This window comes from Argopecten irradians, chromosome 12, assembly GCF_041381155.1.
Source record: "Argopecten irradians isolate NY chromosome 12, Ai_NY, whole genome shotgun sequence".
Classification (NCBI taxonomy): Eukaryota; Metazoa; Mollusca; class Bivalvia; order Pectinida; family Pectinidae; genus Argopecten; species Argopecten irradians.
This window is the reverse complement of record NC_091145.1, coordinates 28,446,904-28,473,123: the sequence shown is the minus strand read 5'-3', so window position 1 is coordinate 28,473,123 and position 26,220 is coordinate 28,446,904. Positions and strand designations below refer to the sequence as shown.

Genomic DNA, 26,220 nt, shown 5'->3' with positions numbered 1-26,220 from the left:
TTTATTTCAAAGAATCCTGTATTTGCGTAACAAAATTATCCTTCAAATATAGGACTGTTACTCAAGTGCAGGACTACCTGCATATATGGTATTTTCCCCAAACTGTTGAGTATTCAAGCTTTGTTTAATAAACTGTTTTATGTCACACTGGATTTTACTTTTTGAAATAACGGATTTGTATGTGGCATGTGATATGTTGTGGTTTGTTATTAGCATTTTGCCATTTGATATTGGTAAGAATTAGAAAGGGCCATTTAAAATCATGTTGGGAAGAAAATTAGGAAGATAAAATAAAAGTTAAACTGTGTATTAAGACAATTTGAATAAAATTTGAAATCCTTTTGGTTGGAATGAAGCCCAATACTGGCATTTGAAAGTCCTTAATTATAAAACTACAGTGTAAATATAATAATACATGTACATTATGTGAACGTTTTTAAGTTCTTGCTCAATCATACAACAAAATTGAATAATTTATTAAGAAAATTGTAGTTGGTTGTAAGAGGTTTTATGCATAAAAGCAACATAATATTGTTCATTTTAAAATTGGTGTTTGACTGTGACAGCTAGCTTATTACTGACTAAGTTAGTGTATAATATAATATTCAATCTGATTAAAATACAGATCCCCCCATTATACACTACGTCAGATCTCCATAACGTAGTGTATAATGGGGATCTGTATTTTAACACAGATTGTATAATATTATGCTTTCAGTTATAGTTGTCATAGTTGCTAAAACTGTAAAACATGATATATTACCCGGTATCTATATATGTGGTCCCAATACCTTTCATACATGTACATATAAATGTCATGCAGGTGCAAACAAAAATGCAAATGTATGTATATATGTACATTAATTAAAAATGGATATATATATTACTACATTTACAATTATAATAGTTCATTTATTTCTTTGCAGAGTATGTGTGAAACCCCAGACATAGAATATACTTACGATGATGCAGATACATATCGTGCTGAAATGGCAGGTAATATGTACATCATGAGATGTTTAAGTAACAAGCAATGTTACAACTAATTTGAAAAGTTCCTTTGAAAAAAGAGATATACCCCAGGTAGACCCTATATCAAGTTTTATTGAAATTATAACCATCTTAAATTCCATAACCTGAGTATTTTGATTGATCGAAAGCCCATCTGATTTAAAAGTGATGTTAATAATTATCTAATAGTATTCATGTTTAATATCTTTTATCAATTCGCAAATACAAAATTTAAAGTCTAATGACTGATCACATCAATTTGGTTAAAAAAATTTAATGATTTAAATGGTGGTTTGAAGAAGAAAAATCCCTTTTTGTGTTGCAGAATTATATAGTTACACAGAGGAATCTGAGTTTGAAGAAACAAAAACAGCTTTTGAACATGGATTTGCTTTGAAAGGTTTGTTGTTGCTGTTTTTATGTTTGATGGGAGGTTGAATTACCGTATTCGACCCAGGGCCCTAAAAATATTTGAAAAAAGGGGGGAAGTTATTGGGTTATATTGATGTCAATTGCAAATAACCAGTAAATCAAACGCCATAAATTCTCCAAATTAACAGAATATATTCATAACGTAAAACAGATAATAATGTAATATCTTGCGGTTTAGAAGTAAACTGTTACTAACGCTTTTCTGGTGAATATCTCCTCATTAAACAACTATAAAAAATCTTGATCGCGTGTAAGGTAAGTAAATCTTGCATTACTCTGTGCATTTTCATCCGAAAAAACGGGGAGGTCCAGGGGCGCTTATAGGGACATAGGCGCTTATTGGGTCGAATATGGTATGTCTTCTTTTAACATAGAAGATGGCCAGATTTTGTCCACACTCCATATCCAGGTTCTTGTTCTATTGAACTTGTTTTTTATTATATTTCAATCAATTCTCTACAACAAAAGGCCAGGTTTTTATTCCTCGATTAAAAATGAATAGATATATTGGTGTATTAACAGAAGCTCATGTGTATTTTGTTTTGAACCCTTTTTATTCACATACCGTTTGTGTTTCAATATGCCTTATTTTGAGAAATAATAACAACTGGTAACGTCTTTTATTCTGATTCCATTTGATTTTGGTTACAGGACACGACAAGTGGACAACAGCATCCCCAGAGACCCAGAGAAAACACATAGTATATTTACAGAATGAGTTGGAGATGGCTGACCGCGATCGTCGGTTTAATGCTCTGATGGCGTTACTCTACCTCCTACAAGGTGTGTGGCATGTAACATCTGGACTGTTATAGTATGATAGTTTTATGGTATAATGTCATAGCAGATCTCATTTTTACTCTGTGTAATAGCATATACTCAGTATCTTAGACATTTTGATCCATATAATTCATTTGTAGATATTGAAACTGCAATGTGAGAAACGCAATTTCTTCATGTTGTACTAATTATAGAAGAAAATCAAACATAAGTATTTGATGAATCAATGTGCTCATGGAGTTACTTAAGATGTGTGTCGTGTCACATTTAGAAAGCTATTATATAGTGTGATTGGTATAATGATGTAACAGATATCAATTTTTGCACCATAGGGTATATTTCATGTACTAGTTGATCAGTCATTATGAGCATAGCTCCAGTAGCGGATCCGAAGATCTTCTATTTTCACCCGTTCCTGATTTTTTTACACTCCTAGAAATCCCCCTAGGAAACCCCAGATATAGTTTTCTTGATCAGCCACTATAACTATGCTAATGTTTTGTAGGAGTACATGGAGAGTGCGATGCAGAGGACCAGCAGCGGGACTGGGTGATGACCAACGTCCACATGTTGTATGAACAGGGCCTTTTTATCTCGTTTGCTGAAGTCTTGTCGATGGAAATTGAGTAAGTTTTGTTCTTAAAACATATAGCTTTGTAACATATATGCCTTAATCAGAAATGTAGTTGTCTAGCTCCAGGTGGTTTTGCTGAACAACCTACATTAATATCATAGGTTTTGCTTTGTTTAAAATAAAGAAGACAGTTGTAATTACTTTTCATATTTTTCCATCAAGAATAGTTTTGTTATATTTGTGATTGATTATGACAAAATTTTATGAATCCTGAAATTTTCTGAAGATATCCATTACATATGTATACACAGACAATATGTCTTCAGGTCAATTTGACCTGAAAAAATCTTGACTTGAAATTGACATGAAATTCACCTGAAATTGAGGTAAATTTCACATGGAGATTTTTCAGGTCAATTTCACCTGAAATTGACCTGAAATTGACCTTAATTTACCTGAAGACATATTGCCTGTGTACAGTATTATAGGTCTTAATCTGCTGTAAAATCATTTAAGTTATTAAAGCTATCAATTTTAGTGGTTTTAAGCATAAAAAAAGCGCAGATTAAAAAGTATAATGCATATAAAGTACATGTTCATTATGAACATACATGCAAGGAATTAATGGTTACAATGTAGTACTTCATTCCCTGTCAAGGTTCCATGATGTTTGTAATATGTGTATAATTAGCTATGCTTATAGCAAAGTAAGTTTGTAGGTCCACGGAGGTTCATCTCAACCATGTTTTTTAATTTACTGTAATTTAGAGTACTGCATTAAGGTAAAGAACATTTCAAATTTAGAAATTTCATATTTCACTATTTATAGAAATCCAGTTGCTGCATCAAATGCCCTACGCAAACCTGCTGTTTCTGTGGCTGACAGCAAAGATTTAAGGTAAGAAACAGCTTTTAAAATGACTGAATATTTTATGTTTATTTAGAATTAAATGTACACATCTTCAATATGGTTGATGATTATATCATTACTCTGCTGTACATGTATGACACATTTTATCATTACAAAATTTTACCATTATGAAATTATATGTTAAGATATGGTTTCATCAACATTTTATAGCAAATTTCTTTTGCTTTATACATAATTTACAGAATGTTACTGAATGCCTTGTACACAATGGTGGAGACCATGAGATTGATGCCAGAAAACATGTCTGAGGAACAAAAAAGGAACCAGGAACTCTTCAAGGAAGACTTGGGTTAGTTAACCAGCGATCATAGCAATCAATGAAAGAATTCCAACGGAAACATTTGCAATTTAGTGTTTTAAATAGAGTCTGTTAAAAATTTTGTCTGAAAATTTTATTGCTATATATCTTGATAAAAAACCACTAGTTTATCTGGTACCATCTGTTTATATCAGTATACAGTTGACCCGGGATGATCTGGATACCGATAGATAATATGAAACACTTACAATCTGAATGGAAATATCTGGGGATAGATTTGATCAATAGGCAAAGAAACAAAATCCAGCAATCTGGATAATTAGTGATCAGGACAATTTGGGCTGGAGACAGAAGTGATTATTAAGGTTTCACTGTAAGTGCAGTACGGGGGTTTTGTGACAGTAGAATTACATTGTGTGAGAACTTTTGGTCCCACCTTCCCTGTGTTACAGTCCCAACACAACAGGATCTTACAGTCACCACAAGGTGGGACTAATCATGTCCGAACAACATAATTTTCACAAAATGGAAACCTTCAATACAACATAAGAATTACAGTGTGTGAGAACTTTTGGTCCCACCTTCCCTGTGTTACAGTCTCAATACAACATAAGAATTACAGTGTGTGAGAACTTTTGGTCCCACCTTCCCTGTGTTACAGTCTCAACATAACATAAGAATTACAGTGTGTGAGAACTTTTGGTCCCACCTTCCCTGTGTTACAGTCTCAACATAACATAAGAATTACAGTGTGTGAGAACTTTTGGTCCCACCTTCCCTGTGTTACAGTCTCAACATAACATAAGAATTACATTGTGTGAGAACTTTTGGTCCCACCTTCCCTGTGTTACAGTCTCAACATAACATAAGAATTACAGTGTGTGAGAACTTTTGGTCCCACCTTCCCTGTGTTACAGTCTCAACATAACATAAAAATTACAGTGTGTGAGAACTTTTGGTCCCACCTTCCCTGTGTTACAGTCTCAACACAACATAAGAATTACAGTGTGTGAGAACTTTTGGTCCCACCTTCCCTGTGTTACAGTCTCAACATAACATAAGAATTACAGTGTGTGAGAACTTTTGGTCCCACCTTCCCTGTGTTACAGTCTCAACATAACATAAGAATTACAGTGTGTGAGAACTTTTGGTCCCACCTTCCCTGTGTTACAGTCTCAACACAACATAAGAATTACAGTGTGTGAGAACTTTTGGTCCCACCTTCCCTGTGTTACAGTCTCAATACAACATAAGAATTACAGTGTGTGAGAACTTTTGGTCCCACCTTCCCTGTGTTACAGTCTCAACATAACATAAGAATTACAGTGTGTGAGAACTTTTGGTCCCACCTTCCCTGTGTTACAGTCTCAACATAACATAAGAATTACAGTGTGTGAGAACTTTTGGTCCCACCTTCCCTGTGTTACAGTCTCAACATAACATAAGAATTACATTGTGTGAGAACTTTTGGTCCCACCTTCCCTGTGTTACAGTCTCAACATAACATAAGAATTACAGTGTGTGAGAACTTTTGGTCCCACCTTCCCTGTGTTACAGTCTCAACATAACATAAGAATTACAGTGTGTGAGAACTTTTGGTCCCACCTTCCCTGTGTTACAGTCTCAACACAACATAAGAATTACAGTGTGTGAGAACTTTTGGTCCCACCTTCCCTGTGTTACAGTCTCAACATAACATATAAGATTACAGAATTACAGTGTGTGAGAACTTTTGGTCCCACCTTCCCTGTGTTACAGTCTCAACATAACATAAGAATTACAGTGTGTGAGAACTTTTGGTCCCACCTTCCCTGTGTTACAGTCTCAACACAACATAAGAATTACAGTATGTGAGAACTTTTGGTCCCACCTTCCCTGTGTTACAGTCTCAACACAACATAAGAATTACAGTGTGTGAGAACTTTTGGTCCCACCTTCCCTGTGTTACAGTCTCAACACAACATAAGAATTACAGTGTGTGAGAACTTTTGGTCCCACCTTCCCTGTGTTACAGTCTCAACACAACATAAGAATACAGAGCAACATAACATAAGAATTACAGTGTGTGAGAACTTTTGGTCCCACCTTCCCTGTGTTACAGTCTCAATACAACATAAGAATTACAGTGTGTGAGAACTTTTGGTCCCACCTTCCCTGTGTTACAGTCTCAACACAACAGGATCTAACAGTCACCACAAGGTGGGACTAATCATACCCAGACAACATAATTTTCACAAAATGGAAACCTTCATATTCAAATAAAGAACTGAAAAATGAAAAATTGAAGGTTAAACCTCTTACATATAACTATATGGATTTACTGCATGTTTTTCTGTTATTTACTTTTTTATGTGGGTATCAAATGTTCTTGGAAAAAATTTCTTATAAATGTCTTTAATTTTTTTTTTTAAAGTATCAAATGTTCTTGGAAAAAATTTCTTATAAATGTCTTTAATTTTTTTTTTTAAAGTGACCCCATGTGTTGGAGACGACATCCTGGCAATCACATTGTTTGGAATGGTGACAAAGTTCTGTAGTGGAAATGCTCCACACTTCCCTATGAAGAAAGCTCTACTTCTGCTATGGAAAGTTGCCTTGGTATGTCATTTTCACAGTATATCATATACCAGTAGTACTTTTAAAAGACCGTTTTTGACAGCTTATCTGAGTTCTTATGAGCAGGTTTTTTTTTTTCTTTGCAAGCAGACTGTTTTTGGTCGATTTTCAGGAGTGAACTGTATTTCAGAATAGTCTTGCAAAGTTATTTACCTAACTTGAGCAAAACATTTTATATACAGTAGTCACTCAGCATGATTAAACAAAACACAATACTGACCTTTGAGGTTGTTTTTTTATTCAAGTTTGCTTATAACTTAAATAATGTCTCATAAAATGAGATATACACCATCTTTGTTTTTGTTTCCTTGTTAAATAGAAAATTACCAAGACAAAGTTATGTTGCTACATGGTGATGGGTCATTTCTCTTTTTTAGGTGTCTTTGGGCGGATTGCGAGCTTTACAAAACAAGAAAAATGCTGTACGTGTAGAGAATGGTTTGCCAGAACTACCAGAAGATACGTATGAAGTTTGCAAAAACATGCGTGCGTCTTCTCCCCCAGCCTCTGCCACAGATCTCATTGAACAACAGATGCCGCGGAAATATGGTGTTAGGGGCAAGAGGGTAAGCTGAAATCTCCGTTTGGATTATAAATATGTTAACAAGAGGCCTAGATATTGAAGTTTTTTAATTAATTTTAGACACCAAAATATTGGATAACTGATGTTTTGAATGGTGCATTACATGAAATATTTGTGTTTTGTCTTTGTTTCAAATTTTTAATCAATTTCTTAGTATAAAATCATTATTTATGATTTATAGGAAAATAATAACAATACATCAATTAATATTTTTTGGTAATTGTTTCTTATGATTATTTTAACGAATTTATGCATAATTAAATTTTCCGATATCTGAAAAATTACTTTTTGTCCTTCCAAGATTAATTGTCTGAAATGCATAACTCTGTTGGATGGATTTATCTGTATGATAACTTTGAAATATTCACAGAAATATGCATTTTAGAAAAGTAAGAAGCATTGTTGAATGCTTTATGTGTATTCCCCTGTAGTCTTACTGAATGTGTGAAAGTCTGCATCAATATTTACAACTGTGTATACATGTCAAATCTCTATTGTAACTATTTGGAATATGTTTGAGTGACCTTCACCTTGGCTTTGACCTTGGTTATTGGTGGTGTGGAGGAATGATGATGGCAGTAATAAACCCCTGCATCACACAATGGATCAGTCCCAACATTGATGTGGTCTAGGCTATTGTGGGATGTAGGGGTCACAGCTTGCACATTTAGGAACAAATCTTCTACACATAAAAATTCTAATTTGTAGAAATAAAATATCAGCACTGTTCTTACATATTGTCCCTGTATACCTCAACGGGACAAATATAGCCAAATGCATTTCAATGAACTTATAAAGTTCAAATATTTGATTTTTTTTTCACATGTAATTTTCAGTTTTAATTTGCTATTTTGCTGATTTAAGAGGACAATCGATGCTTCATTGAATTATGTTTTTGGCTTGTGTAGTACCAGATTTAGTGTAGAATAGTTCAAGCTACTAATTTTAACAAAAGACCTATAATTCATAACAAAACACATACATATCAAATAACAAAACACATACCTATCAAATAACAAAACACATTCATATCAAATAACAAAACACGTACATATCAAATAACAAAACACATTCATATCAAATAACAAAACACGTTCATATCAAATAACAAAACACATTCATATCAAATAACAAAACACATTCATATCAAATAACAAAACACATACATATCAAATAACAAAACACATGCATATCAAATAACAAAACACATTCATATCAAATAACAAAACACATTCATATCAAATAACAAAACACATTCATATCAAATAACAAAACACATTCATATCAAATAACAAAACACATACATATTAAATAACAAAACACATGCATATCAAATAACAAAACACATGCATATCAAATAACAAAACACGTACTTATCAAGAATCACCTTGATATTACATCACCTTTATCACTTGTTTCTGTACTCATGAGTCATTACTTCGTCATTATATACATGTGAAAATCGTAAGTTTTACTCACAAGTTTAGCAGTCATATATCAGAAGAATCTTGCAATGAAATAACTGATCAGAACAGAATTTTCTTTTCAATATAAAGAACATTGAAGTGTTAAATTTATATTTGTAAAATTGTATTTAATTAATCAAAATTTATCCCAAAGTCTAATAAAATCTATGACATGCAATTTTTAATATGATACTCAAAAATTCTATATTCAAGATAACAATACATTAGCACATCAAATCCTAGTTTTAATAATTTGTATACCAGTATATAACTATTAACATGGAACAAATACACAACGAGATATCCGAGGCATGGAGAATGTTTCATGGCATTGGGATGCATGTTGGTGAAGCTGTTGGTGTGTTCATATATATATATATGCTATAAATGTATCATTTGTTTGTATCGGTGTTTTTCCTGACAATGTTTTGGGAAAATTTTTCTTGGTGAAAATTGGAAAATTTCTGCGATGGAAAAGTTTACAAAAAAGGAAAGGAATGAAAAGATAGAGAAATAATTTACAACTTTTTGGTAAAGCTTAGGTATGTACTAAGTACATTTAAATGGATGTATGAATGTTAGAAATAAGGTTTTGACTAAAAGAAACTAACAGGAAAAACACTGTGTATTAAGTCTCCATGGTGTGGAGGTGTGCTTCAGGTTTGTAACAACAGAGATTCTCTATCGGTATATCTGCTAGTAATCACTAATTTCTTCCTCTTTCTCTCTCTTTCTCTCAAAAATACAAAAAAAAAATAAATTATGATGTTAAAAGGTTACAAAATTAATGAAATCCGCTATTAATGTAAAAACCACAAAAAATCCAATAACTGTTTTGATCATGTGTCATATCCTTCATTTCAATAGATAAAGATCAGTTGTAAAAATCTTCTTTAAAGAACAAAAAGACAAAAAGCAATGTCATAAAGATCTTCCTTTCAAGGATTTGAACTTCTGGGTTTATTGCTGACCAGAACTAAGTGATTACAAGTAAACATGCCTTTGGTACGACTCTATCTAACACATTCTGCTGGCCTACACCTAACGTGCTTGCTTTCTAACCTTTCTTTTGGCGCCATCTTTCCTCTAATCTACACTACAACGATTGGTCCTCCTTGGGTTTGGTGTTTCACTTGACCATTGGTTGCTTGGCCTTATACAATAAAGAGTTTGATCAAACAGACAAGTCTCCCGGATGAACCTTTCGACAACGGTGCCGAAGACGAACTTGATCGGGGCAGTGATGATGAGCTTCCTCCCACACCTCCACGACCTGCGACCCCTATACAGCCGCAGCAAAAGTCATTACCATGGAAACCTAAAGTCAGGTATGAAGCATTTGGCATGAACTGTACAAGTTATTAAACTCTTAACATATCTGAGAGGCATGAAGAAAGCTACACAAACAAACCAATGTAAATATATAGTTTATTCATTGTTTTCTTTCATAATGAATGTAGTTTTATGTTGAAATAGGTCCAGTCAGCATCATTCAAGTTGCATTACTCTTAAAAAATAAGAACACAAACTTGTGAAAGGTATCTGAAAGTGTGTAAACGTGACTTGAATTTCACTTATTGTCATTGAAAAAACCTTGAAAAAGCCTTGAATTCTGGTCCCCAAAAAAAAAGTGGGAACCTTGTGATTAATGTTGGGTCTGATAACTATCAGTGCTAACTGTAAACCAATTTTCTTTCGCATATGATTTATTTTCACGAATTTTCCCATTGAGGTGAATTCGTGAAAGTTTATCTCCGTGAAGTCATTATCTTCCACATTTCTTGCACAATTAAATTGAAATTTCCGACAAAACTGTTTGAAAACAGAAATTACAAAATTTAGAAGATGCGAAAGAAAATTGGCAATATATTAATATCCGTCTTTTGATAAAGTCGAAGAAGAGTTTGATAATTTGAAAAAAATAATTTTACAAGCACTTGGTATAAGATATGTATATGTTAAATGTATATTTTGTAACATTGTTTTCAAATTCATGAGTTTTCAACAAAGAAGACTGAAAGATGATTGTTAGATGATTTTAAGTTCTAGAAGCTGAATTTTCATTACAGGCAAAAAGATTTGGAATTATTTTTGGACCACACCAGAATCAAGTTTGTAGGTTTCCAGGTGCAGAAAGATCAATCGTCGTTAGCTGGCCTACCCCAGCCCATCCACGAAGGTGTCAAAGTTCTAAAACAGGTCAGTTTAACTGTTACCGTATTCAACCCAATAAGCGCCCAGGGCGCTTAAAAAATGGATAAAAATGAAAGGTGCTTATAAGTCAAAATTATTGCAAATTTATACCGTTTTATGTAGTTTTGGTCCTTATTTGTGCCTGAGCAATTGAAATTGAGGCCTCAAAAAGGGGGAGGAGCGCTTATAGGGACATGGGCGCTTATTGGGTTGAATATGGTATGCATTTTTAGGTCATCTGACCGAAGGTCAGCATGACCTATTGTCATCGTGTTTCGTCCGTCGTCGTGCGCCGTGCGCCGTGCGTAAGACTATTTATACAAAAGCCTACTCCTCCTTAACCCTGTTTCGTCCGTCGTCGTGCGCCGTGCGCCGTGCGTCGTGCGTAAGACTATTTATACAAAAGCCTACTCCTCCTTAACCCTTGAGCGGATTACATCCATATTTGGTGTGAAACATCATTGGGGAAGGACAATCATATTTTATATAAATGAGCCTGGTCCGACCCCTTGGGGCTGAGGGGTGGGGCCCCAAAAGGGCAAATTTTCTTAATTTTAGCTTTAAAATCCTACTCCTCCTTCACATCCTTGAATGGATTTCATCCATATTTGGTGTGAAACATCATTGGGGATGGACAATCATATTTTATATAAATGAGCCTTGTCCGACCCCTAGGGGCTGAGGGGTGGGGCCCCAAAAGAGCAAATTTTCTTTTAATTTTAGCTCTGATCCTACTCCTCCTTCATCCTTGGATGGATTTCATCCATATTTGGTGTGAAATATCATCATTGGGGAAGGACATCAATCATATTTTCTATATAAATGAGCCTCCTTGGATGGATTCCCATTGGGAAGACAATCAATTTTTATATGAGCCGGTCCGAGGGGCAGAGGGACGGGGCCTAAAAAGGGGAAATTTTCTTAATTTAAGCTTTAAAATCCTACTAGTCCTTCATCCTTGGATGGATTTCATCCATATTTGGTGTGAAACATCATTGGGGAAGGACAATCGTATTTTATATATATGAGTCTGGTCCGACCCCTAGGGGCTGAGGTGTGGGGCCCCAAAAGGGCAAATTTTCTTAAATTTAGCTGGCCCACTTCCTGTTTTCAGATTTCGGTCTCCAATCTCAAGGAAAATTGGTCTATAGGGGTTTTAATTGATTCTGAAGGGGAACTTTAGGTGAGGACAATCATATTTTATAAAGGACCGAGCTAAGACCCATGGGGATAGTATGGCGGATGTCCAAAATGGAAGCTTTGCTGAAATTTGGCTTTAGAATCCGTAAATGGGTTACAACCATATATGGATGAAGGGCTACCAAGTTTGTTCAACGAATGACATTTACCTATTTCAGAAACTTACATATTCAACTAAGGAGTTCCTTGTATTGTTTATATTAATCGTTAAACAATACTTTATACTGTGACTTTGTTGTTTTGTGCAATGAGTCAGATGACCGTTAAGGCCCATGGGCCTCTTGTTGACCTATCTAGGCTAGGGTTTTGCCTGATCTTTTTTTTTTTTTTTTTTTTATGTTGCCATCAAAAATATTTCATTGTGGGATTTCTGGCTGGTTGTCAAGTGTGCTTTAGTGAGATTTTTTGTGAATGATTAACTGTAAACAAATAGAATATACTGCAACTTTCACAACACAACCGATTATTTCACTCCCAATACTTAGGTGTTGTTGTTTCAAATCAATAATATAGTCCTCAAATTTACATATTTGATAGATACATTTTGAAAATATCCTAAGTGTCTACGATCTACGATGTTTATTAGATTAGTAATTATAAATTGTGTCTGTTTGAAAGAGAAACAATGACATCTGAAAGGCAGATTTGAAGATTTTATAAAATTATAATTTTACAGTTTCTGTGTAATTTACTCCACAATCTGTTTCAGCATTTATTGATATTTCTAACTTAATTTCCATACAAATACAGTTGTAAGAAATCTCTAAAAATCATTTTGTTAGAAGAGTAGTTTATTATACACAACAATATTGGAATCTTTTGCGGGAAATGAAAATTACAATGTTATAACCATGACTGGTTTTAAGCAGATGTGTTACAAATGTGGTTGACTCCAATTTACAGTTTCTGTGTAACTGACTCCTCATTCTATTCCAGCATTTGTACATATCTCTGACAGAGCTGCAGATCAAGCGTGAAGAAGAGATAGCCAAGAATCCTTTATCTCAGGTAAACAAAACAACATGTCACATCTTTTCATATAACATTATGTGCAAATACAGAAAACCCTACAAACAAAATTAGGTCATAGACTTTCAATTGAAGAGTTCCTCTACATTTAATTGCTAGGTATGGCATTCTTCTCAAATATCATAATAGTGCAATAATCCCATAATTCATTGTTGATGAGTGTTGTAAATCTTAATGCAGAGTGAGAGAAGAAATTTCCACTTTTAAAATTGATTACTGAGCTCCTGCTGAAGAGGGGGACTTATACATTTACTCTAGCCTAGGGACTAGTGAAGGTTTTGGTGCTTGAAGACATGTTTAAATAAACAGATTGCCTTTTGATAATGATATAATTATTGTTGTTATTTAAGCCTGAGAAGGAGGTCCCTAACTCCCCGGTGGAGATACTATTCCAGGCTATGCTACCCAATCTACCACAGTATATGGTGAGTTACCCAACCTACCACAGTATATGGTAAGTTACCTCCTAACCTACCACAATATATGGTAAGTTACCTCCGAACCTACCACAGTATTAAGTAAGTTACCTCAAAACCTACCACAGTATATGGTAAGTTACCTCCGAACCTACCACAGAATATAGTAAGTTACCTCCGAACCTACCACAGTATGTGGTAAGTTACCTCCGAATCTACCACAGTGTATGGTAAGTTACCTCTGAACCTACCACAGTATATGGTGAGTTACCCAACCTACCACAGTATATGGTGAGTTACCTCTGAACCTACCACAGTATATGGTGAGTTACCTCTGAACCTACCACAGTATATGGTGAGTTACCTCTGAACCTACCACAGTATATGGTGAGTTACCTAACCTACCACAGTATATGGTGAGTTACCCAACCTACCACAGTATATGGTGAGTTACCCAACCTACCACAGTATATGGTGAATTACCCAACCTACCACAGTATATGGTGAGTTACCTCTGAACCTACCACAGTATATGGTGAGTTACCTCTGAACCTACCACAGTATATGGTGAGTTACCTCTACCTACCACAGTATATGGTGAGTTACCCAACCTACCACAGTATATGGTGAGTTACCCAACCTGCCACAGTATATGGTGAGTTACCTCTGAACCTACCACAGTATATGGTGAGTTACCCAACCTACCACAGTATATGGTGAGTTACCCAACCTACCACAGTATATGGTGAGTTACCCAACCTACCACAGTATATGGTGAGTTACCTCTGAACCTACCACAGTATATGGTGAGTTACCTCTGAACCTACCACAGTATATGGTGAGTTACCTCTGAACCTACCACAGTATATGGTGAGTTACCCAACCTACCACAGTATATGGTGAGTTACCCAACCTACCACAGTATATGGTGAGTTACCCCAACCTACCACAGTATATGGTGAGTTACCTAACCTACCACAGTATATGGTGAGTTACCCAACCTACCACAGTATATGGTGAGTTACCCAACCTAGCACAGTATATGGTGAGTTACCTCTGAACCTACCACAGTATATGGTGAGTTACCTCGAACCTACCACAGTATATGGTGAGTTACCTCTGAACCTACCACAGTATATGGTGAGTTACCCAACCTACCACAGTATATGGTGAGTTACCCAACCTACCACAGTATATGGTGAGTTACCTCTGAACCTACCACAGTATATGGTGAGTTACCTCAACCTACCACAGTATATGGTGAGTTACCCAACCTACCACAGTATATGGTGAGTTACCCAACCTACCACAGTATATGGTAAGTTACCTCTGAACCTACCACAGTATACGGTGAGTTACCTCTGAACCTACCACAGTATATGGTGAGTTACCCAACCTACCACAGTATATGGTGAGTTACCCCAACCTTCCACAGTATATGGTGAGTTACCCAACCTTCCATAGTATATGGTGAATTACCCAACCTAGCACAGTATATGGTGAGTTACCTCTGAACCTAGCACAGTATATGGTGAGTTACCTCTGAACCTACCACAGTATATGGTAAGTTACACAACCTACCACAGTATATGGTGAGTTACCCAACCTACCACATTATATGGTGAGTTACCTCTGAACCTACCACAGTATATGGTGAGTTACCCAACCTACCACAGTATATGGTGAGTTACCCAACCTACCACAGTATATGGTGAGTTACCCAACCTACCACAGTATATGGTAAGTTACCTCTGAACCTACCACAGTATACGGTGAGTTACCTCTGAACCTACCACAGTATATGGTGAGTTACCTCCCAACCTACCACAGTATATGGTGAGTTACCTCCCAACCTACCACAGTATATGGTGAGTTACCTCCCAACCTACCACAGTATATGGGGAGTTAGCCAACCTACCACAGTTTATGGTGAGTTACCTAACCTACCACAGTATATGGTGAGTTACCTAACCTACCACAGTATATGGTGAGTTACCTAACCTACCACAGTATATGGTGAGTTACCCAACCTACCACAGTATATGGTGAGTTACCCAACCTACCACAGTATATGGTGAGTTACCTAACCTACCACAGTATATGGTAAGTTACCCAACCTTCCACAGTATATGGTAAGTTACACAACCTACCACAGTATATGGTAAGTTACACAACCTACCACAGTATATGGTAAGTTACCCAACCTAACACAGTATATGGTAAGTTACACGACCTACCACAGTATATGGTGAATTACCTAACCTACCACAGTATATGGTGAGTTACCCAACCTACCACAGTATATGGTGAGTTACCTCCCAACCTACCACAGTATATGGTGAATTACCTAACCTACCACAGTATATGGTGAGTTAACCAACCTACCACAGTATATGGTAAGTTACACAACCTACCACAGTATATGGTAAGTTACCTCCGAACCTGCTACAGTATATGGTAAGTTACCTTCCAACCTAAAATTGTTATCTAGGATGAAATATGAAGATAATTTTAAGACAATCATTGTTATATACTTACAGATAGCCTTATTAAAGATATTACTGGCAGCAGCTCCAACATCCAAAACAAAGACTGACTCCATCAACATCTTATCAGATGTCCTGCCAGAAGAAATGCCGTAAGTGTAGAGTCTAGAAATTTGATAGCATTTGCAATGCTTGTCACTAGCTCCAGATCTATGCCTTTGCCAGAATACAGTTATACTGATCATTACAATTTGATTGAACATGTTGTAATACCAAAATGGTCATGCTTGAATTTACAGAAGTTTAATTGACTCTTTCACATTGTATTTTAATAAATTTTATAAAATGAACAGTTTTACTTTTATGGTAATGATCAGGATTTCAGTGAGATCGTAATACGCTGATGAATGTTACAATACTGTTTTGAGCTATAGGACCATAACACTCAACAGAAAATAGTGAGTGATTGCTTTCAGAAAATAAAACAAAATTACTGTGTACACCGGAATTGAGCTATTTTGCTTCATTTGTATTTATCTTCTTGTCAAAAGCTCATGGTCATTTTATGATATGTCAGTATCTGAAGATCATTAAAAGCCAAAGTTTTCAGAGTAAAAACACTAACTATTGACCAGTACATGGCAAATGCCGTATATAGGCATCAAAGTTTTAAAGTAGCAGTGGAGGCCAAATAGGTAGTAAAATATTAGATATCACTATCACTCGACTAGCATTATCCAGAGGTCTAGTGATAAAATGTTACCTTTTGCCCCAATCTGATTTAAATTAATCTTGTAATTCTGCTCCACTACAATACTATCTGATACGCCCCAACATGATACTGTAAAATATTGGGTTTTATCGTAGAGTATTGTAGTAGAGTTACAAGTCTAATTTTACTTAGGCTGCCTTCAACTACAACATTGTAAAACTGAACTTGGAAAAAGAGACTGATAAGCTAGTGTGTGATAATTGATTGTATTGATTTATTTCAGGACTACTGTTCTTCAGTCCATGAAGCTGGGCATCGATGTAAACAGACATAAAGAAGTCATTGTAAAGTCCATCTCTGGCCTTCTCTTGCTTCTTCTAAAAAACTTCAAACTCAATCACATCTACCAGGTAAGCACATCATTACATTGAACTAAAATCAAAAGTAAAGACTGAAAAAAAGAATTAAAACTTCAAATTTGTGTTGCGGATAAAATAATTTGTTTTCGAGTTTCACAAATTCAAATGTAGGAAATTCAACTGAATTTGAAGAAAGATTATTATATAAAAATGTAGAAAATGTAAAATATTGCATTTCTCAGATTTTGCATTGTCACCCAGGAAAAAATGCAAATTTTATGTCATCTCATAGGCCTTACTTGTGCAAATACATGTTTTATTTGATATAACTGTTTTGTCCTGCAGTTTTAAGTATTTGTATTTGTACATTCTGTGTTTTCCTTAAGTATTGAAGCTTAAAACATTGAACAAAACACCCATTATTTTTACAAAATAATTTCTTTCTTCTGTATTTCAGTTTGAATTGTTCATTCAAGTAATATTTGTTCCTTCTGTATTTCAGTTTGAGTTTCTCAGTCAACACCTTGTGTTTGCCAACTGTATACCTCTGGTACTGAAATTCTTTAACCAGAATATCATGTCGTACATCGGGGCCAAGAACAGGTGAGACTGGTTAATTCCTGCATAATTTCAATTTGATTTATTTTGCCAACCATTGATAAAATATTTTCTGAGCTATCCATTGTTCTCTCTGCCAGTGTTTGAAGTTTTAAAAAGGAAGTTTTCGTTGATATGAAGTTAAAACGTTGTTTTTTTTTCCTTTTACTTTTACATTTTTGTTGTGAAAAAAAGTTGTTTTTTTTTCCTTTTACTTTTACATATTTGTTGTGGAATATACATTCATTTATACATACATTGAGAGTAAGAGACTATTGAATGCTATATATATATATATAACTGGTACTCTTGCCAGTACATATTTAGAAGTATTCGCTCTATATCCCATTTATGTTGTAGTATTCCTGTGTTAGATTTCCCGCGCTGTGTTGTGGGCGACCCAGTAGAACTCACCGCTGAAGCTTTAGTAAGTATATCTAATACAGCCACAGCTGAAAAAAAAGACAACGGACTTTCAATCTTGAAATATTAACCATTATCAAATGAGTATTCAAGTTTCGAAATCTAAAGAGATTTTACATTATTTCTTCTAGAAGAATATTGATTATTGAAATATTGTCTCAGTTTCGTTGGAATTATAGTTCCGCGGCAGCATCTTTTGAAAAACTTTTTTTTTGTTCACAATATTGAAACTTAATCAGAATGACTGTGTATGATATGTATGTATGTAATATTTGCAGATATTTGTAGATTAATAATTTGATTTCAGGAAAATGGTGATGATCAGCCTTTCTGCTGGAGAAATTTATTCTCTTGTATAAATCTTCTAAGAATACTCAACAAGCTGACTAAATGGAAACACTCCCGAACAATGGTAAGTAAACACCGGAGCAGAGGTTAGATTGACTTCCAAATGTACGATGGAAATGATATCATTTATAATCTGTGCACATGTATAAACCAGAAGACAAGGCTCCAAATTCTACATTTCTATGTAACCCTGTATAATCTTAGCACCTGTATAAACCAACTAACTGCATTTATACCCTATTGATTTGGTTTAAATAGATCATTCACCAATTGCATCATTTTGACAATAATTTATAACATTGGATCATTCCTGCCTGGTATTGATCGAAAGTGACTTTTGGCTATTTTAAATGGAGGATGTACAGTCAGACCTGAGTAAACACCCGAGCAGAGGTTAGATTGACTTCCAAATGTATGATAGAAATGTACTCCTTTATAATCTGTACACCTATATAAACCAGAAGACAAGGCTCTAAATTCTACATTTTTATGTAACCCTCTATAATCTTAGTACCTGTATAAACCAAATAACTACATGTATAGCCTGTTGATTTGGTTAATAGATTATTCACCAATTGCATCTTTTTGACAATAGTTTTATAACATTTGATCATTCCTGTCTGGTATTGATCGAAAGTGACTTTTGGCTATTTTAAATGGAGGATGTATAGTAAAATCTGCCTTAGCGACCACCTCTGTATAAAGACCACCTACTTATAAGATCATTTTCACAGGATTCCAAAGGTTCAAATTCAACACAATTTGTCATGTGTATAAAAGCAACTTGGCTATAAAGACAATATTTATTGGTACTTTAAAGATGCTCCACCGCCGACAGATCATAAATGATATTCATCACTTGAACAATAATTGGTGTTTAATCGTGTATATAATAGTCTAATTAACACAAAAAATAATATAAATTAATTTACTGTGCTTTTGGTACATGCACATTCAGTAATTCATTCCATATAGGATATAGCGGTACGGATTTTTTAGGTCATCTGACCGAAGGTCAGGATGACCTATTGTCATCGTGTTTCGTCCGTCGTCGTGCGCCGTGCGCCGTCCGCCGTGCGCCGTGCGTCGTGCGTAAGACTATTTATACAAAAGCCTACTCCTCCTTAACCCTTGAGCGGATTACATCCATATTTGGTGTGAAACATCATTGGGGAAGGACAATCATATTTTATATAAATGAGCCTGGTCCTAACCCTAGGGGCTGAGGGGCGGGGCCCCAAAAGGGCAATTTTTCTTAATTTTAGCTTTAAAATCCTACTCCTCCTTCATCCTTGGATGGATTTCATCCATATTTGGTGTGAAACAACATTGGGGATGGACAATCATATTTTATATAAATGAGCCTTGTCTGACCCCTAGGGGCTGAGGGGTGGGGCCCCAAAAGGGCAAATTTTCTTAATTTAAGCTTTAAAATCCTACTCCTCTTTCATCCTTGGATGGATTTCATCCATATTTGGTGTGAAACATCATTGGGGAAGGACATTCATATTTTATATAAATGAGCCTGGTCCGACACCTAGGGGCTGAGGGATGGGGCCCAAAAAAAGGGCAAATTTTCTTAATCTTAGCTTTAAAATCCTACTCCTCCTTCATCCTTGAATGGATTTCATCTATATTTGGTGTAAAACATCATTGGGGAAGGACAATCATATTTTATATAAATGAGCCTGGTCCGACCCCTAGGGGCAGAGGGGCGGGGCTCCAAAAGAGGAAATTTTCTTAATTTAAGCTTTAAAATCCTACTCCTCCTTCATCCTTGAATGGATTTCATCCATATTTGGTGTGAAACATCATTGGGGAAGGACAATCATATTTTATATAAATGAGCCTGGTCCGACCCCTTGGGGCTGAGGGGCGGGGCCCCAAAAGGGCAAATTTTCTTAGTTTTAGCTTTAAAATCCTACTCCTCCTTCATCCTTGGATGGATTTCATCCATATTTGGTGTGAAACATCATTGGGGATGGACAATCATATTTTATATAAATGAGCCTTGTCCGCCACCTAGGGGCTGAGAGATGGGGCCCCAAAAGGGCAAATTTTCTTAATTTAAGCTTTAAAATCCTACTCCTCTTTCATCCTTGGATGGATTTCATCCATATTTGGTGTGAAAAATCATTGGGGAAGGACATTCATATTTTATATAAATGAGCCTGGTCCGACCCCTAGGGGCTGAGGGATGGGGCCCAAAAAAGGGCAAATTTTCTTAATTTTAGCTTTAAAATCCTACTCCTCTTTCATCCTTGAATGGATTTCATCTATATTTGGTGTAAAATATCATTGGGGAAGGACAATCATATTTTATATAAATGAGCCTGGTCCGAACCCTAGGTGCTGAGGGGTGGGGCCCCGAAAGGACATATTTTCTTAACTTTAGCTTTAAAATCCTACTTCTCCTTCATCCTTGGATGGATTTCATCCATATTTGGTGTGAAACATCGTTGGGGAAGGACAATAATATTTTATATAAATGAGCCTGGTCCGACCCCTAGGGACAGAGGGACGGGGCCTAAAAAGGGGAAATTTTCTTAATTTAAGCTTTAAAATCCTACTCCTCCTTCATCCTTGAATGGATTTCATCCATATTTGGTGTGAAACATCATTGGGGAAGGACAATCATATTTTATATAAATGAGCCTTGTCCGACCCCTAGGGGCTGAGGGATGGGGCCCCAAAAGGGCAAATTTTCTTAATTTAAGCTTTAAATCCTACTCCTCCTTCATCCTTGAATGGATTTCATCCATATTTGGTATGAAACATCATTGGGGAAGGACAATCATATTTTATATAAATGAAATAGATCCGACCACTATGGGCAGAGGGGCGGGGCCCCAAAAGGGCAAATTTTCTTAATTTTAGCTTTAAAATCCTACTCCTCTTTCATCCTTGGATGGATTTCATCCATATTTGGTGTGAAACATCATTGGGGAAGGACATTTATATTTTATATAAATGAGCCTGGTCCGACCCCAAGGGGCTGAGGGATGGGGCCCAAAAAAGGGCAAATTTTCTTAATTTTAGCTTTAAAATCCTACTCCTCCTTCATCCTTGAATGGATTTCATCTATATTTGGTGTAAAATATCATTGGGGAAGGACAATCATATTTTATATAAATGAGCCTTGTCCGACCCCTAGGGGCTGAGGGGTGGGGCTCCAAAAGGGGAAATTTTCTTAATTTAAGCTTTAAAATCCTACTCCTCCTTCATCCTTGAATGGATTTCATCCATATTTGGTGTAAAATATCATTGGGGAAGGACAATCATATTTTATATAAATGAGCCTGGTCCGAACATCCTACTTCTCTTTCATCCTTTGATGGATTTCATCCATATTTGGTGTGAAACATCATTGGGGAAGGACAATCATATTTTATATAAATGAAATAGATCCGACCACTATGGGCAGAGGGGCGGGGCTCCAAAAGGTCAAATTTTCTTAATTTAAGCTAGATCTTACTCCTCCTTCATCCTTGAATGAATTTCATCCATATTTGGTGTAAAACATCATTGGGGAAGGACAATCATATTTTATATAAATGAGCCTGGTCCGACCCCTAGGGGACAGAGGGACGGGGCCTAAAAAGGGGAAATTTTCTTAATTTAAGCTTTAAAATCCTACTCCTCCTTCATCCTTGAATGGATTTCATCCATATTTGGTGTGAAACATCATTGGGGAAGGACAATCATATTTTATATAAATGAAATAGATCCGACCACTATGGGCAGAGGGGCGGGGCTCCAAAAGGTCAAATTTTCTTAATTTAAGCTAGATCTTACTCCTCCTTCATCCTTGAATGAATTTCATCCATATTTGGTGTAAAACATCATTGGGGAAGGACAATCATATTTTATATAAATGAGCCTGGTCCGACCCCTAGGGACAGAGGGACGGGGCCTAAAAAGGGGAAATTTTCTTAATTTAAGCTTTAAAATCCTACTAGTCCTTCATCCTTGGATGGATTTCATCCATATTTGGTGTGAAACATCATTGGGGAAGGACAATCGTATTTTATATATATGAGTCTGGTCCGACCCCTAGGGGCTGAGGTGTGGGGGCCCCAAAAGGGCAAATTTTCTTAATGTTAGCTGGCCCAGTTCCTGTTTTCAGATTTCGGTCTCCAATCTCAATGAAAATTGGTCTATAGGGGTTTAAATTAATGCCGAACAACATGCAAACATTTTCATTAAGTCTTTGGTTTTCCAAGATGGCCGCTGGCCCACTTCCTGTTTTCAGGTTTCAGTCTCCAATCTCGAGGAAAATTGGTCTATAGGGGTTTTAATTGATTCTGCAGGGGAACTTTAGGTGAGGACAATCATATTTTATAAAGGACCGAGCTAAGACCCATGGGGATAGTATGGGCGGATGTCCAAAATGGAAGCTTTGCTGAAATTTGGCTTTAAAATCCGTAAATGGGTTACAACCATATATGGATGAAGGGCTACCAAGTTTGTTCAACGAATGACATTTACCTATTTCAGAAACTTACATATTCAACTAAGGAGTTCCTTGTATTGTTTATATTAATCGTTAACCAATACTTTATACTGTGACTTTGTTGTTTTGTGCAATGAGTCAGATGACCGTTAAGGCCCATGGGCCTCTTGTTTGTAGATGCAATTAATTATTTTTCATATTTTTAACTTGAAGTAAAATTAGAAGCTCAAACTTTTCAATAGTGGTAATGGTGTAAAGTAAGTAACTTTTGTAACTGAAGAAAAATACTAAATCGTCTGCTCCTGTTTTTAATAGTGAAAAAATACCATTTGTCAGCGGTGGAGCATCTTTAGGTATTATTTTTCTACAGGTTTGACTGCACTGTTTCATTTGATAAGTGACATTAATTTCCTAACGTGAAATTGTAAGCTTTCTGTATTCAAAATGTCTTCTTTTTTTTCACAAAAAATAAGTATTATTCATTATAAATGTTAATATATGAAGTGTTCAATATTTTCATTGCTTTTACTTACTTTGCAGATGTTAGTAGTATTCAAATCCGCCCCAATCCTGAAGCGTGCACTCAAGGTCAAACATGCCATGATGCAGCTGTACATCTTAAAGCTTCTCAAGATGCAGACAAAATATCTGGGCAGGCAGTGGAGAAAGAGTAACATGAAAACCATGTCTGCTATTTACCAGAAAGTCCGCCACAGACTCAATGATGACTGGGCCTATGGCAATGGTAATTAGGACTTTTTTGTGTTGATTAAATTTTACGATTTAGGGTCAAAAGGTTATACTGTACTTATGCCTTACACTTTTGTGACAATTTATTTTCAGCATTTCTACTATCCCGAGAAATTTAAAAAGTTGATTCTGTTCAAGTGCATTTAAAAAGAAAAAAAATTGTATCTAGATATTTGGAATTCTCGTAATTTTATGAAATTAGTCGATGAATTACAAAGTGCAGAACTATTGATACAACTTAAGATGGAATAGCATAATCATGATTTTCATTTCTATACCAATTTGTATGAAAAAATCATGAAATTTATTCAAAAATTCTGAATGCATATATTATAGTATAGTGATAATACTTGTGAAAAAAACAACATTAGTAGTTTTATGCCTATATCAAAAAGAAAAATTAAAAAGCAGATACATATTTTATCTTTAAATTGTCTTTTTCAGACATGGATGCACGTCCGTGGGATTTCCAGGCAGAGGAGTGTGCATTACGTGCATGTGTTGACCGTTTCAATAATCGTCGGTACGGAGTGAATGGGACAGACCCAGATTTTAAACCTTTGGACACATGTACTCTTAGTGTGCTAGGAGAATCCATAGAACTTAGCCCAGAGTTCAAACAGAACTATGAACGATGGTTAGACCTAGAGGTATACTCCAACCAAATCGACTGGGACCAAATACTGATGCTTTAATTACGACACTCTGAAAATTTATTGTCTACATGTGAATTATGAAGCTATGGTGATTATATTCTATGTCTCCATAGTGAACATTTTTTAACATAAGATTTCTTATATTAAAATTATCATTAAATAAAAGCAGAGTTTCATGTAAAAATATCAATCATTATTTACAATCCTTTATATGGAAAATTTGGCTCAGTGATTTCATTGAAACTCTGCACGAAGATGTGAAAAAAGCAATTTGTTATGAAAAAGAGTCAATTTGATTTCTGTGTACATTACTGTTAAAGTTGTGAGTGTAAAGAATAAGAGTAAATTCAAATTTTATAGTTTTCTTTACTTAAATATGCATTTCCTGACAAGAAATCCATTCTGCTATTAAGCTTCTAAGTTTCTAAACATGACATAAGAATAGGAGATTTGTCGGATATAGTAACACTTGACTAATTATATTTGATGTTGTGAATGACTTCATTTGTTATTGTATAAATGATGTGATTTGTGTGTGAATGAGGTAATGTGATAAACTGTGCTACAGTTCAGTGAGAATGTGTGGAGGAATGAATTACAAAATGTAAAGTAAGAAATATCGCTACAAGTGTTTTCAGTGTTACTCAATCAGAATCATTTTAGTGCTGTATTGAAAATAAGTTTAAATGTCATAATCATATCTGGTATGTATTTTAATTAACATTATATTGCAAGTAAGTCTACATATTCTGTACAGGATCATTTGATATGAATCTCATTTGATAATTCTCCGTCATTGTAAATCATTGCCATCCACATCAATGTGTTAAGTTCTGTCAAAGGTCTTTTATTCAGTTTCATAATTTTAGTGAAACTCGCCTTAATGTTTCCCAAAGTTTTATATTTTGAAGAAAAAACCAACAATCCTAAAACAATTACTTGTTGTGTGTGACGCTGTATAGCTGGTTGTTTTGGTGGGGAATGATATTTTTGCAGCACATTGCTATGGTTGGTATGTCAAACTGATCGATGTAGAAATTATCGGATATAAATACATGTTCTGTTGAACCCTGCAAACACGAACTTGTATAACTTGGATACCCTGTTTGATTCAAGGTATTTTGTTTGTCTTGACTAAACTTTTCTTTACTCTACTATATAGTTCAACGTTAGTTATTACAGATGCTGGACATTCTACCACTGGCCAGTGTTTGATCCTAAGAAAGACCAAGGGTGCTGTACATTACTCCGATCTGAGTAAATCCTCATTCTCACTTTGTTTCATATTCTTACTGTAGATCAGGGATTACTATTAATACAGTGGTTTCAAGATCCCAAAACGATATGAGTAAAGTACGATTTACTGGCAATTAGCCACACCTTCCAGTGATTATGACGACACAAAAATCGTGTCAAAAGATGACGTCACAATCACAGGATGGTTGGACTAATTGACGGTAAATTGTACTTTACCCACATTAATTTGGATCTCAAAACTGCTGTATTAATTAAGTCTGATGTTTCTCCACTGCCATCAACAGGCACACCTTAAAATAATCCAAACTGTTTGTAGATTGTGAAATAAAATCCTTGACCTGAGCAACTCATGACATATGAGACAGTGTCTTTCACTTTATTCAAATAAGAAAATTAGAATAAAAACTTACTAAATACAGACACTGGTTAAATGTTTATCAACCAGGAAATTAAATCTTCATAAACTTGTAACCGTTACAGTAAAATGAAGAGCAATTTTTATTTCAATAACTAAAGTATTCTGTACCTTCTGTGCTATTGTATTTGATAAGGTAAAGAATGAGTAATCCTCTCCAAATTTTACTGTAATATGTGTTTGTAATGCTTAATATTTCAAGGTTGAAATATCTCTGTAAATGATTCATACATTATACATACTAGGATTTATTTATTAAATTTATAATATATGA

General features: G+C 35.3%; 1 protein-coding gene across 2 annotated transcripts in view; it reads left to right on the top strand.

Annotated features, from left to right (window-relative positions):
- The window catches only part of LOC138336798 (striatin-interacting protein 1-like), a 26,746-nt gene extending 526 nt beyond the window's left edge, over positions 1-26,220 (top strand). Inside the window, exons 2-20 of one of the 2 annotated variants that reach the window (XM_069286365.1) lie at positions 927-996; positions 1,337-1,411; positions 2,095-2,226; positions 2,729-2,849; positions 3,627-3,695; positions 3,911-4,017; positions 6,458-6,585; positions 6,981-7,169; positions 9,835-9,980; positions 10,722-10,851; positions 12,982-13,053; positions 13,425-13,499; positions 16,031-16,128; positions 16,972-17,098; positions 17,550-17,650; positions 18,005-18,071; positions 18,375-18,479; positions 23,409-23,613; positions 24,063-26,220. In XM_069286365.1, coding sequence (XP_069142466.1) covers positions 927-996; positions 1,337-1,411; positions 2,095-2,226; positions 2,729-2,849; positions 3,627-3,695; positions 3,911-4,017; positions 6,458-6,585; positions 6,981-7,169; positions 9,835-9,980; positions 10,722-10,851; positions 12,982-13,053; positions 13,425-13,499; positions 16,031-16,128; positions 16,972-17,098; positions 17,550-17,650; positions 18,005-18,071; positions 18,375-18,479; positions 23,409-23,613; positions 24,063-24,313 — 2,268 coding nt within the window. In that variant the 3' untranslated portion in view covers positions 24,314-26,220. Of the gene's footprint in view, positions 1-926; positions 997-1,336; positions 1,412-2,094; positions 2,227-2,728; positions 2,850-3,626; positions 3,696-3,910; positions 4,018-6,457; positions 6,586-6,980; positions 7,170-9,819; positions 9,981-10,721; positions 10,852-12,981; positions 13,054-13,424; positions 13,500-16,030; positions 16,129-16,971; positions 17,099-17,549; positions 17,651-18,004; positions 18,072-18,374; positions 18,480-23,408; positions 23,614-24,062 lie in introns of both variants that reach the window. The other variant, XM_069286364.1, reaches the window with a different exon arrangement.